Source organism: Thermobia domestica, chromosome 7 (assembly GCF_964235325.1).
Source record: "Thermobia domestica chromosome 7, izTheDome1.hap1.1, whole genome shotgun sequence".
NCBI classification, from domain to species: Eukaryota; Metazoa; Arthropoda; class Insecta; order Zygentoma; family Lepismatidae; genus Thermobia; species Thermobia domestica.
In genome coordinates, this window is record NC_137460.1 from 226,924,313 (window position 1) to 226,939,053 (window position 14,741).

Genomic DNA, 14,741 nt, shown 5'->3' on the forward strand with positions numbered 1-14,741 from the left:
TACGTCGAAATGTATTTCGGTTCTTTTCCCGAGGTATGCCAAATTACAGATTTCGGTTTCATGAATGGAACGGGTCTGTCAAAATGTTTTTCGGTTCTATGAGGTGCATGCCAGAAAAAAGCCTATATTAAAAACAAGAAAGTGATAGGAAAAGAAATGTATTTGTGATTGATATGCAAGCACATGCCTTAGCTATTTTTAAGCGTAATCACCACGAACCTCCAAGACATTTCTGGTAGCGTGCCACAAATTGCCGTATGCCCTCTAAGAATCTGCCGCCTAAGAGTGCAGACAGTTCAGAACTGATGTCTTGAGTACTTTACTATCGTAGACAAGCTACTTTTTCAAGTGAAGAAAAAGAAAGAATTAGCTGGGGGTAAAGTCGGGGCTGTAAGAGGAATGATTGAATAGTTCCCATCGACATCTTTGAACAGTACGAGCAGCTGTGTGTGGGCGAGCGTTTGTCACGGATCAAAATAATTCTAGAGCGTAGCTTCCTCTTCGTTCGCTGATATTGGATGGCACTTCAAAGATTATTCAGTGTTTGGAAGTTCACATCTGCTGTAATTATCATCCTGGTTTCAAGAATTGCACAAGTATCACACCTTTTGGTTTCAAAATACGGTTGCCATGATTTTGTGAACTGATGGTGTTTGTTTGAATTTCCTCGCTTTAGAAGAAACAGAGTTCCACCATTGCATTGACTGCCGTTTTGGCTCTCCAGTGACATACGGTATCCAGGTTTCATCCCTCGTAACTATGTGAGAAAAGAGGTCATCCCCATTCTCCCCTTAGCAGGCCAAAAAAATCATGTGCAGCTGTCTTTCTGTGTGAGCTTCTGTCAGCATTTTTGGCACCCACCTCGCAGACAGTTTGTCACAACCCACCTTGTCAGTCACAATTCGATGCATTGTTTTAGCAGACACGTTTGGAAACGATTTGGCGAGTTTAGTTATTGTGAACCGGCTATCGGATCGCACTTTCTTGTTAACGCGTCACAACAGATCGTCCGTCTGAACACTAGGCCTTCCGCTACGCTCACCGTCATGAACATTTGAATGCCCTTCCCGAAACTCTTTTACACTATTGTCTGACCTTCTCTTCACTCATTACTGTCGATCCGTAAATGTCATACAATTCCCGCAAGATGTCAGCTGCATTCTGTCTTTTGGCATTCATAAATCGTATGGCAGGGTCTTACTTCATATTTTGCGGGATTTGTATTTTGACCGACATTTCACTTTACTGCTACTCGCACTACGCAGCTCTACTCGGGCGATTCTACTATTTCTCACACTACGCAGCTCTACTCGGGCGATTCTACTGTTATTCACACTACGCAGCTCTACTCGGGCGATTCTGTTATTCATTCTACTGTTTCTCACACTACACAGCTCTACTCGGGCGATTCTACTATTTCTCACACTACGCAGCTCTACTCGGGCGATTCTACTGTTATTCACACTACGCAGCTCTACTCGGGCGATTCTGTTATTCATTCTACTGTTTCTCACACTACGCAGCTCTACTCGGGCGATTCTACTGTTTCCCACACTACGGAGCTCTACTCGGGCGATTCTACTGTTTCTCACACTACGCAGCTCTACTCGAGCGATTCTACTGTTTCTCACACTACGCAGCTCTACTCGGGCGATTCTACTGTTTCTCACACTACGCAGCTCTACTCGGGCGATTCTACTGTTTCTCACATTACGCAGCTCTACTGGGGCGATTCTACTGTTTCTCACACTACGCAGCTCTACTCGGGCGATTCTATCTGTGCTGCAAGCACGTAATACTAGACATGCTCCTGCAAACGCTCATATATATTTTGTGCGCTCATATTCCCGAAGCACGCCAAATTACAAATTTCGTGAATCGATATGTGGCAGTGTATTTCAGTTCCCAATTACCAATTTCTGGTCCGTAAGCGGAATCAATTTATCGAAATATATTTTGGTTTCTCTTCCCAAAGCATGCCAAATTATTGGTTTCAGTTCTGTGAAAAGAACCGATATGTCGAAACGTATTTAGGTTCTCTTCCCCGAAACACACCAAACTATTGAATTAAAACATATACAGTATATAAGTTCCGTAATCGAAACCTAAAATATTTTCAGTTACCGTTACAACTCAGATTTTGAGATGCTTTAGAGTACTTGCGGAAAAAGTCGTAAGTTGTTAAAGGACAGAGGCTAATTGTTCTATCACGACACTGTATCCTCTGATAGTTCTCTCCAGACGAAGTGAATATCAGCACTAAACAAGACCATACTTATCATCCGTGCTCCCCAGTTCATTTATTATTATTTTTCTTTTTTAAGCTTTCAGTTCATAAGTGCAAGAGGGAACAAATTCGAAGAAAATTAGGTCAACATTTAAATTAAATAAGTTTTAAAACTTTTCGTGATATAGTCCATTTTCTTTTTGATCAACTTAATTCATCGTAATCGATATTTGATTGGGGAATGAAGGGTATATATTTCTCTTAATTACATCAAATTTTACATCGTTCTGTCCTTCCTATTATCAATCAAAAGTACATTGTTAGATTTCACAAATAATCGAACTTCATTAGTCTGTGCAAAATGAATATAGTTGTTTGAAGTACTATTGTTAATATTTGATAGACTCTTTAATGAGTAGAAAATAGACCTAAGCTTCCCTTAAGATACCATTCATCTTGAAGGAGTGAGGAAACTGAACCTCATACCCCCACTTAAAGCCACTTCTTTGATTATTATGTCCCGTTACTTGTCCCCTATATTTGCATTACAATTAGATTGACCAAAAGTTACAGATCTTAGGCAAGTGCGATTTATATCAATAACTTATTAAACTGTTTGTCGTTGCCTTGAATTGCTAACAAGTATTGTCCAAACTGTGCTTCTGCACGGATAGCTTTAGTTTAAAAATTAACGTGTGCCAGTCTTCTTCGCTGGTCTAATGTCTACGACGCGTGCCTTTAGGGCACTAAGATTCAAGTTCGAATCCCAGTGGAAAAGAAAGGCATGGTAGATTGATGTAGCAAAACAATCCGTGATTCGATCTCAAGTCATACGAGTTTGTGGTGAACAGCATCGTATCTGGGTTTTCTCGGAGTTCTCCGTTTCTTTCCACGTTCTCATACTATCAGTTCCATCCATAATCATTTATTTGTATTAATCATCCCTTTACCGTAGTTCTGATAAATGAAACTGAAAATTTTCATTTTCAGTGGAAGAGAGTATCAAACGCAATACAGCTTTGATATCCTACTTTAATTGTAGGTCTCGTCCTATATCTACTACACAATATTTACTTGTAACCGAATATCATATGGTTAATAATATGGAGACCAGTGGAGACCGGTTCTCACATTTCTAATTTGAAACCAGTAGGAAGGAGACCTTGGTACAGTACAGGATCAAGGGGCAAATTTTGTCCCTATTGTGAAGTACCTTCAATTTTTAGTCAGCAAATTAGATAAACAGCCCAGTAATACATAACGTACAAAAAGAGAAATGTGTGACAAGACTACAAATCGAACCCGGATATCCGGTTTGCCGTGCTGATGCATTAACTACTTCAGTACTCAGTACTCTAAATAGTGATACACTCTATCATTATAGATCGGCGAGCTAGAGATCTGGTTTGACTTGTGGTCCAGTCGTACTTCTTTCACGCTTTGTACATTATGAATTTTCGTTTAAAGAGAAACTGGTGGGAGTTATTTATTCCATTTACCATATGTAGCAAGTAACACGAGAGCATACAAGTTCCTTTAGATCCGTATCTTACAATTAGGTGGTTAGGTATGTATTCGTATACCCGAAATCAACAACAAGGCCGCCTCCTTCTAGTGAATCCGGAAAAGTTCATAATGTTAACAACAAGAAGAATCACGATCCGTGTTCTGATAACTTCCACCTTTTACTGGTTTAATTTAAAATTACTAAGTTCGAGTACGAAAACCCATTTTTTTTTCTTGTGAATAATAGTATCAACATTAAATCTTATGCTGTCAAACTGTTATACTTAATAAAACTGCCAACAGATATTGTTTTGTCTAGAGCATAGGATATTGATAATAGAAGAATACCTATGCTCACACACACATATATATATATATATATATATATATATATATATATATATATATATATATATATATATTGTGCCCTTATATTCCCGAAGCACTCCAAATTACAAATTTCGTGAATCGATATGTGGCAGTGTATTTCAGTTGCCAATTACAAATTTCTGGTCCGTAAACGGAATTAATATGTCGAAATGTATTTTGGTTTCTCTTCCAGATATGTCACCAGTAATTTAAAAAAAGAAATCACATTCAGCCAAAAATTGATGTTTTCGCTCTTTAACATGAAAATGTCATATGTTATGCGATTGATTATCCACAAGCTTTTTTTCTGTTTCAGTAGAAAGGGTACATACAATATAATGGAAAAGCAAGCATAAATACCAAATTCCATCTAAGACAAGAAATTATCCAATGAAACCTCTGTTGCCCATTTAATGATGAAATTTTAGACCAAAGCCAGTAGTCAATTTATAAACACTTATAAAATCTAAATCGTACCTAGAACTGTTGAACTTATCTGCGCTAACTTTCTGAAATGAAATACCACAAGTAAACTCATTTCATCACATTCTTGACCAAACATATTCAAAAGATTTACAGAATGCATTTGTGTGTTAAAAAATGACGTTGAACTAAGTAATTTGTTAAAGAGTTCCGAATATCTGTTAACGAGCCGATTATGTATTTGAAATTGGGGTTCTCTCGGGAAAGATGACACTGTACCTATTATACAAACAATTGTCAACCTCCTTAGGTCTTCTGAGGGAAAATACGCTCTAGGGTGATATTTCTTTTGAATAATAAATCCAAAATGTGTAACTCTGTTTTTAATTTAGTTGCTTTTGATCTTGGATACTTTCAGTTCATTTCCCCGTAGTCTTACAGTGTACCTTTGTCAGTACTTCGATATATCTTCTCTCGTTAGTTGAATTCAGCACGAAGTCATCAGGCGATATCTACAATTCTTTAAATCTGTTGCCCACTAGGATATTAATAATGCTGGTCGTTAATCTTGATTATGACGTAGGAAGAATTAAGGCTCTTACATTACTTGAATTTCTAGTTTGTACTCGTCTGTTAGTAGATCAGAGCTTGTAATTGAACAGACAGTGTCAATGCTTTCATTTCAGTGAAACGTGTTGATATGTCACCAAGTTTCAGTTACAGATACTTAAATTTATACTATTATTCTGTATGAATATCAGTCTCAAACTGTTGTGGAATCTTATATATCGTATATATGCTACATGTATTAGACGTATCGTTGTATTGTACAGAAATAGAGGCACATTCTCAATACAAGCCAGTGGAGTCATACCGATTACCTATTGAAAGTATGTGTATTTAAAAGTAGAAGGAACTAGCAGATGTTTTGAATGTAGCTTTATTAAAATCGCCTTTAGTTTTTATTTGATCACACCAGGCAAGGATGAAATAATAGGTTAATCAGATTTTACGCTTTTGATTCTAGTCAGACTAAAACCTCAGACTGAGTAGCAAAAGTTCATAACATAGGTAACGTGATGATTTAATGTGAAAATGACAAAACGTAACCAAAATGGCATGTGGATTCTTGCTCCCCCAAATCCTAACGTTTTTGACTAACGTGGAATGTTGCCTTATCACTGAAAATTATTTTCCCTGACAGTTCTTCATTATCCTCCTTTAGTAGCATACAATGTTATCAGAAATCTAATCGTTCTACAGTGTCATCAGGTTTCAACTTATGCACTAATTGCAATTTGTGGGAGTTAAACTTCAGTCGCGTAAGCAGGATCTTAAATAAGGTTGATTTAGGCATGTTCGACTGCTGATTAGCTCTATGGATAGACTTCTTAGGGCTACGTACAAATGCCTCCCACACTTGTTCCACGATTCCCGAGTTGACAGGTGGTCTCCCTGAATGGCCTTTCATTTGATGCAGCCATGATCCACAAAGTTACGGTACCACTTCAATATTGACGTGTGTGTAGGAGCCTGATGTTGAAACCTTCACCTAAAAGCACGCTGAACCAGCACCAGACTCTGCGTGCTGTGATATTCCAAAACACACCAACTTCGTTCTTGTGGAGTTGCCACAACTCCTTAAAACTTATTCTTTAGTAACAACACAACACAACGAAAGGAAATAAATTTACGTTAGCACATTACGGCATCACAGTACAGAAACATAAAAGCTTCCCAAGTGACCTCCAGCAGAAACAGCAACTGCCTGCTCAATATCCAACAATGAACCCATATCGACTAATCACAAAATAAACATGAGTGAATTTACTTTTTCTGTGTTTGATTTCGTCCATTATTGAAATTGTTGTCCATTGTTGAGATGCACAAAAATATTTGACTTTTTCTTTCAAATGTGACCAATTACATTTAAATACGATTATCCACAGTGACGTAATACCACGCTGTATTTCACGGCATTTATATATTTCCTACTCGCAGTTTGTGGCTTACTTTTCCCATTAGGTTACATATATATATTTGCACCTTTGCGATATTTAGCTTGTTTTCTCTATCACATCTTGTACGAGAGGTATTCAACCTACTTGAGTAAGAAAAATACATCTGGCCTGAAATTTAGTTCGTTACTTTTCATTCTAACTTCCATCTGTCTGAACACAGTTCTTCCATTTGTAAACCAGATATCGAATCTCCAAAATAAAAGGGGTTGTCTTCTGTACCCAACTAGTCACTCACTTCTGCTTAGAGGTTTCCATGCAGATGGTTTCCATGGTAAAATGTTTTCCATACAGATGTATCTTCAAATTTCAAAACGGAGTCACCTTTAATGGTCAAACCTATATTGTAGATACGTGATGTAGTAACTCTTGGAACCGCATTCCTGATTGAAGCCTGCCATTATGTAGTTGTTTCATAGACGCATTAGCATGAAACAGCGGTTTGCTACTTCATTCTTTCTTGTTGATGATACCCTGTAACGATCTGATGCTGTGAATGTATGTTTCTTCAGTTACGTTCATTTTGTTTGGCATGAGTTTGACTAGTAGGAAATCGTATGTGTCCTTCTCAAATATAATTTGCCATAATCTCTCCGAACAAACGCTGGACACAAAATTATTTTGAAATCCTTTATACTTTAGGTTTTCATTACATCGATTCCGTTTCTGCGTTATAGTGATGAATCTGTGGCTTCACTACTCATGAGAGAAAAAAATTGGATTTGTTACAAGCAGATTCAAATTCTCCTTTGAAGTGATAAATGTTGTACCCATCAGGAATTTACTCTCATCATCATCAAATGTTTATTGAAGATCGATAAATCTGTGCTAATTGAAGTGCCAAGTTCATTAGCTATACCATATACTTACGACAATATCAGATTTTTTAAATTTTTTTTATTTCTTTTTAAGTTTATTTCTGGTGTGGATATATCTGCTGTGTGGCCCGGATGGTGTTTATTTTCAGTGGTTATCTGTCCTAAATTAAACTATTTGGTCCAGAATTATACTTAATAATGAGAAAATCCACTGTCTCTGTACACTGTAACCATTCTTTCATAAAATCTCTTTGATCACCTACTCTCTTTTTTGAGACATTTTATGAAGCGTTACCTGCCACTATACACTGCAACCAATCTTTCGTAAAATCTCTTTGATTTCCTTTCTTTAGCGGGACATTTTATCGGGTGCCACCTGTCACTATACACTGCAATCATTCTTTCATAAAATCTCTTTGATTTCCTTGGGGCCGCGATGGCTCAGTGGTAGAGCGTTCACCTCTGGTGCTAGGGGTCCCGGGTTCGATCCCAGCCCCCGCCAAGTGAACTTGTGGTGGACAAACACCGTGTGCGTGGGTTTTCTCGGGATTCTCCCGTTTCCTCCCACTTTCTTCATTCCACCATTTCATTCGTTACTCATCATCACCGTCTCCTTTAGCCTAACCGGCATAACGTGGGACGTAAAACTCAAAGATTTCATTTCATTTTCATTTCTTTGATTTCCTCCTCTCGTTTGTGAGACATTTTATCAAGCGTTACTTGTCCTATACACTGCAACCATTCTTTCATAAAGTCTCTTTGATCTCCTTTCTTTTGTGAGACATTTTATGAAGCATTACCTGTCACTATACACTGCAAGCATTCTTTCATAAAATCTCTTCTTTCGTGAGACATTTTATCAAGCGTCATTTGTCGTGTGCAGGGTTCTAATCTTCCACTGCTGCCTGCTTCGAATGCCAGCTACCAACTGACTTTGAAACATGATGCGCTACAAGCCAAAATTTACACGTACAATCATGAAGAAAATTACATACTAAGGCAGAAAACATATTAGGCCTTCCTCGTATATCACTGTCTGCAACCGGATAATAAACAGCACTAGGTTAGCAGAGTTACGAATAGTGTTGTTCAACAAAGCAGGACAAGAGACGATTTTTTTTTTTATTACAACAAATGGAATGTTTCAAAAAACTAGCTGAACCTGCGCTCTCTACACAGCGCATCATTCATATATCAGCATGAATTTCCATATCATTCCTCTCAACATTTGCGTATGTCCCTTTACAGACACAAGTAAAAAACGTCTTGATAAAAATCGGCAAGGAGTACCACAAAGGGGAGTTTTTTTAATTTTTTCAATATCTCGCACGATTTGCAAGATTTAAGCTTACTTCCGGTTGGAGTTTGTGATTCATTACATTACACAGAATTAATTACAATGTCAGTGATAAATGGTGTTCGTTGGGCCAAACACTCCAAATAATAAAGATTTATCTTAGACTGGAGAAATGGTTATCCTTCGTTTTTTCATTATCATTTAGCCATGAAACAAACGCCGGAGAGATGTACAAACCCCTTATATAATGTGTGGTGTTGGAATGTATAACTCGGACGATATGATGCTTTACTTTTTTAAAATTTCAACACTTCCACTGAACCCTAAAAAGAAAATGTAATAAAATGGTCATTTTTTAAAAAAATATTCAATTAGAACTGAACAATCTACACAAAAATTTACAGTCGATCGGTGATTTTTTTTTTTTTTTTTTTTTGAGCCTTTGTTTCCGGAGAACTTTCTGTCGAAATGATTGGCCACAAACATATAAGCTTTTCTTGACCAACAATATACCTTGGATTTTAATATATAGATCGTAAAGAAGATGAACACATTACGTACAGTATTAAATAATGACAATCTGATTTAGTTAGCTATTAAATTGTCATTTTCTGCAGTATTGTTATCTCTTTATGTTTGTGAAACTAAGTATTAACTAATTTTCACAATATAATAAAGATTATTGATATTAGTGTTTCCTTATTAAAATTGTTGTATATAAATGTGAATTTACTTGCTTTTAATGTGAAATTTTCCAACGAATGAATCTACACTAATACAATCCAGAGAACAATTTTTAAAAAAGGCAGGAAGTTTCACGTTTTTGAAAAAATCAATAGAAACTATAGAAAAACTTTAGTCAAATTTTCACTACAGAAATATATATATTTAAAGCAAATTAGATAGAATCAGAGATCAAAAGTTTAACAAATATACTTTATTATATTCATGTACTCATCAATTATATTTATTATACCCCTGGTTTGCCTTATGCACAGTATTCGTAATTTCTCACTGTAATTTAGATTATTTGAGTGTGCATCTTAATGTCACTTGTGTGTATTTTCAGCCTGCATGAGTGTATGCCTTTATTGTTCACAGCACCGCCGATTTTAACAGCCCACATCACTCAGCACTTTGACTATTGCATTTGTTTATCATTAAGGGGTCATCAGTATGTGTTTTTTATTTTTTTTTTAATTATTAAAAGAAAGAAAATGCACCCCACTGTTGCCAGTGCAGATGTATGCATTTTCTTTGTGTCTTTTTTTTTTTCTCAAATAAATATTATAAAATTAGTTTGTTGTGATTGTTAATAAATTTTGCATTGCTATGCTTCGTTTTTTGGCGTGTTTTCAGAGGGTATTTTTTGAAGTAGATTATTATATTTTTTGTTTAATAGTTCGTTACCTCTTTTTTATATATAAAAATCATTTTTTAAAAAAATAAATATTTATGCGATCAAAATAGTTTAAAAAAATCCACCTTATTTTTTGTGTGATACATTTTTCAATTTAAAAAATAATTTAAAAAAGAGAAAAGAAAGAAAGGCTGCACTCAAATATATTTTAACAGCAGTACATCACACAAACAAAGGTGATTTTACAAAAGAAAAAGAAATCTCCTCATCTACATTTTTACATTAATACTAGTTTATGAATATTTCAATCTATACGTCATACATTAATATTTGCAGTAATTACATGTTCATTTGCTAAAAAAAAATGTACACTATTTTTTCAGAAACATGCTTGAATTCAACTCCAAGCATGATGTTTCATGTAACTAGCATTAACATTGTTATCTAATTAACAAGGTTTTAATTTACTTTTTGTTTTTCATTGTTAATAATATGTATTTCGTTCTTTTTAAATATAATTTATGCTCCAATACGTTTGATTTCTGTTATGGTTTAGGGTAGCTGTGGAATTGGTATTTTCTGAAAAAAAAAAAAAAAAAAAAATGGGAGCGCCTTAAACTTTTTGTTGTTGTTGTTGTTGATGATGTTTGTTTAAAGGCAGTCTCTAATCCAGCCGAATCTGGCAACAACTAACAACTAAATGATAACGAATCTTTGGCTTACGAGCAGGGGTAAAAGTGAAGAAGAATGCGGGGGAACGTCGTCCTCCACTTCCAAAAAATTCTATAGCGGTTCTAAACCCGAGTAGTGGTTCGAATCCCATTTTAGAGAGTAGACTCTCAAATGTTGCTTCGGTGATGAAAAGAAACATCAACCAAGAAAGTGTCCGAATTGTGTCGAGTTATCTTGATGGTATTCTTACTGTATAAGTTAGTTGAGGGGTACCCATTCACCCCAAAAGGTTAGGCAAGACCTAAATTGTACCATGTTTCCCTCCAAATTTACCATTCTTTCCCCTCAAATGTACCTTTTTCCTCAAAATTTACATTTGGTTGTACCATTTTCAAGGAAGAAGTTGATCTCCAGCAAATAATTTCATGGGCAACCTGTGTCCTAAGACTCGCACTACTGAAATAGTTTTTTCTGACGAAGCGGGATTTAAAATGGTGACATCTTATACTGTACATAAGACCATTGTCTTCAATGTATGTTAAAATTATTTTGTTAGAAAGTCCTACAATTTTATGTAGTTCAATAATTTTAAATGCTGTCTACTTCCCTGAATTACCACTTGTATATTCTTTTTCGTACCTAAATAGAATAGTTTATTATACGAATGGTTTTGTACAGTTTCTGGATACAAACATAGGGACTTGCCATTTTCAAATTATTCTCTTAGGGATAGTAAAGTCAGTGTTACTGAAGGTAAGCCAGGTCAACTTGTATGTAAATGTTTCGCAACGAACATCGTTATTTCTCGGAACATTTAAATTTCCCCATGTAACATTTCAGAAAAATCTGGAACAATATTAAATATTGAACCATCGAAGATAAGAAAATATCCAACATCGTCATTTCTTCCATTTAATTGATAAGAAGACGTTTAGTTATGTTTGAATGACATATTAGGAACATATTGTAACAAGAATCTTATTGACAAGTCCTGTCAGTGTAAAATAGTCCAAATATAGGTCTCATGAAATATTGTAGTACACCCAAATAAATACGTTTTCTTCAGTCCTGCTATAAATTGTTGCAATGTCGTCCCTCAAACATGAAACGATATAATCTATTTAGAAACCATTTGAGAACAATAATATACAAAACTAGAATTAAAATTTGGGGCCACGGTGGCTCAGTGGTAGAATGTTTACCTCTTGTGCATGGGGTCCTTGGTTCGATCCCAGCTTGCACGAAGTGACTTTTGTTGTGCACAAACACCGTGTGCGTGGATTTTCTCGGGGTTCTCCCGTTTCCTCTTGCTCTCTTGATTCCACCATTCCATTGACTTCTCATCACCGTTTCCTTTAGCCTAGCCGACATAGCCATGGGGCGTAAAACTTAGATTTCATTTCATTTTGTAATTAAAATTTGGTGTGTAGTTGCAAAATTATCACATTTGTTTTAAAGTGAACCCATTTTCTCTTAAAAGAATGTTTTTGCCTGATATTATTACTTTTGAATGATAACGAATAAGTTAGTAAAATTTATATATTGATGTAAAACGTATTGGAGTGTGTTTTAAATTTATGTATGTTACTTTTTTTTTGTACAATTAATATTCTTGTTTTATCACTGGCATTGTTTCTTTAAAATAATAATTTTGTCTTATGATTGATTTACTTAGTTTGATTTTTTTTAAAATAATTTACCATTATGTTTTGTTTGATTGTTTCTTGTTTGTTTTGATTTGATTTGATTTAATTTAATTTGTCAAACACAGTAAGAAAAAAAATATTAATCATTAATAACACTAGCACAAAAAAACACTAAATACTGACGACCCTAATCCCACAGTCCCGGGAGCTCCTCCACAGAACGTAACAGCAGTATCCGAGAGCTCCACATCTATACGGGTGAGTTGGAGCCCCCCACCAGCCGATCAACAGAACGGGGAGATTCTTTACTACAAACTGCAAGTGGTGGAAAGCTCAAGGTCTGATTCCGAAGCTACTTTGATTACCATCACCAATCCGACAGCCAGAGAGTTTGTGATAGACGAGTTGAAGAAGTGGACTGAGTATAGGATATGGGTACTGGCCGGGACAAGTGTTGGAGATGGTCCCACCAGCTACCCCATCACAGTTCGTACTGACGAGGATGGTACGTATTTCAAATCTGCAGCTACATCGAAAAAAATACACTTCGTGTATTTTTTTTCTAAAAAAAAAAACTAACATTTACATATATTCTTTTCTTATTTCTTAATACAATACTAAACCATAAATATTCTCTGGTATTTTAAAACCTATCTTCTTTTCTACCGTAGATTGGACATATTGATAAGAAATAATCAAATAAAAATTAATTGCGGCACCTTAACATGTCCAACACTGTTGATATTATTGTCTAGCGTGGTAGAATTAAATCTGTCTAAAAATTATTGTCATAAGAAGTAGCCCTAAATAATTCATACACTTTCTGCGTATTCATTTATAACCGTCTTGAAAGTATAGGCTTGTATTTGCTTTTTATTATTATTATTATTATTTCTGCAGCTGAGTATTTTTATTCCCTGTTTCTTTTTTCTTACTGACATAATTCAAGTTTCTTTACGACTATAAAACAATGGAAATTTATTTAAAAATAAATTGAGGCAATTATTTATGCGAAATCTACTTATTTACACTGTTTTCAACTTTAAATACCGCTGTATTTCATTGAGATCACAAAAAATTATATGCTCACTAAAAAGAACGAAAAAGACTGAAAATATTTTGAGAAATGAAACGTGAGATATACAAAATTAGCTTAGTGTGTCTTCAAGCTATTCTCTTCTCCTAGACATTTGTATCTTAATGTAAAGTACGAGTTCGATTCACTTCCTTGATAAATTATTTTATTGTATTACAAAGTGCTTATTCCGAAATATTAAATTATAGTGTTTCTTTTGTAAAGCGTAAGAGGAGAACAAATGCACTGTAATCGTCAGTGAAGGAATAACTTTTCCTTAGTTGTCCAGTATAATATTTTAGAAAATGTCATTAGTTGATGATGATAATTTTTCAAATTCAAAAGATGAATGGTAGAGTCTTGTTCAATATCAAATTCAGTCAGCAATCAGAAGATTAGTCATTAAAATTTGTACAGAGTGAGTAAAATGCAGGGTGTCACAAAAATTTGTCAATGTTTTGGGAATAAATTCATTATATCAAAATAAGAAAAAAAAAATGTTCATATGGATCTGTGATCAAAAGTGCATAGTTTTGTAGTTTTTTAGGTGCCGAAAACGTGAAAAAATAAACTTTAAAGGTCTATACTTCCACTACTATAGGATCGATCGTAGTCGGGTCAATGCATCACTGACGAAGTAATATGTGAACTATCCAAATATCCATCTTTAGAACCTCCGGTACTTGCACGAACATTTTTTTTAGAAAGGCTGTTTGGGAGTACTTAACCACTCTCTACCTTCCTCTCTGAAAATTGGTGTGCAAGTACTGGAGCATTCTTAAACATGAATATTTGGATAGTTCACATACCAGTGTATATATATATATATATATATATATATATATATATATATATATATATATATAATAAATAAAATATAATATAATATAATGTGCAGAATGTTTCAAAACAACACCAACAACGTTTGGGAGGTGATTCCTGACACAGATAAGTCAAAAAGTATAGACCAACCTGGATGCACAAATGCTTCCTTTCGGAGTTATAAGTTGCCGAAAACCTGAAAAATTGAACTTTGAAGGTCCATAGGTGTCGGTGAAACACCCTGTATATATATATATATATATATATATATATATATATATATATATATATATATATATAAACCGGAAAAGAAATATTGAAAAACAGAGAAAAAGCTGTAAAACGTCCAAGTGGTCACCTACGCGTTTTACAGTGTTTATCTTTATTCTTCACTTTTCTTTCTGCTTTTCTTTTCATGCTATTTTGTTCTCTCCTACGTGGTGAAGTATTATAGCGAAAGGGTCATCACATAGATTTTATTTTTCGGTATATACGATTGTGTTCTTAG

At 34.9% G+C, this 14,741-nt stretch overlaps 1 protein-coding gene across 7 annotated transcripts in view; it reads left to right on the plus strand.

Annotated features, from left to right (window-relative positions):
* Lar (tyrosine-protein phosphatase Lar) overlaps window positions 1-14,741 on the plus strand; it is a 1,526,023-nt gene that overhangs the window by 1,358,836 nt on the left and 152,446 nt on the right. For 5 of the 7 annotated variants that reach the window (XM_081765888.1, XM_081765890.1, XM_081765889.1 and 2 more), the window contains one exon: window positions 12,536-12,841. The exons of the other annotated variants lie outside the window; for them this stretch is intronic. In XM_081765888.1, coding sequence (XP_081622014.1) covers window positions 12,536-12,841 — 306 coding nt within the window. The remainder of the gene's footprint in view (window positions 1-12,535; window positions 12,842-14,741) is intronic. 7 annotated transcript variants of the gene reach the window in all.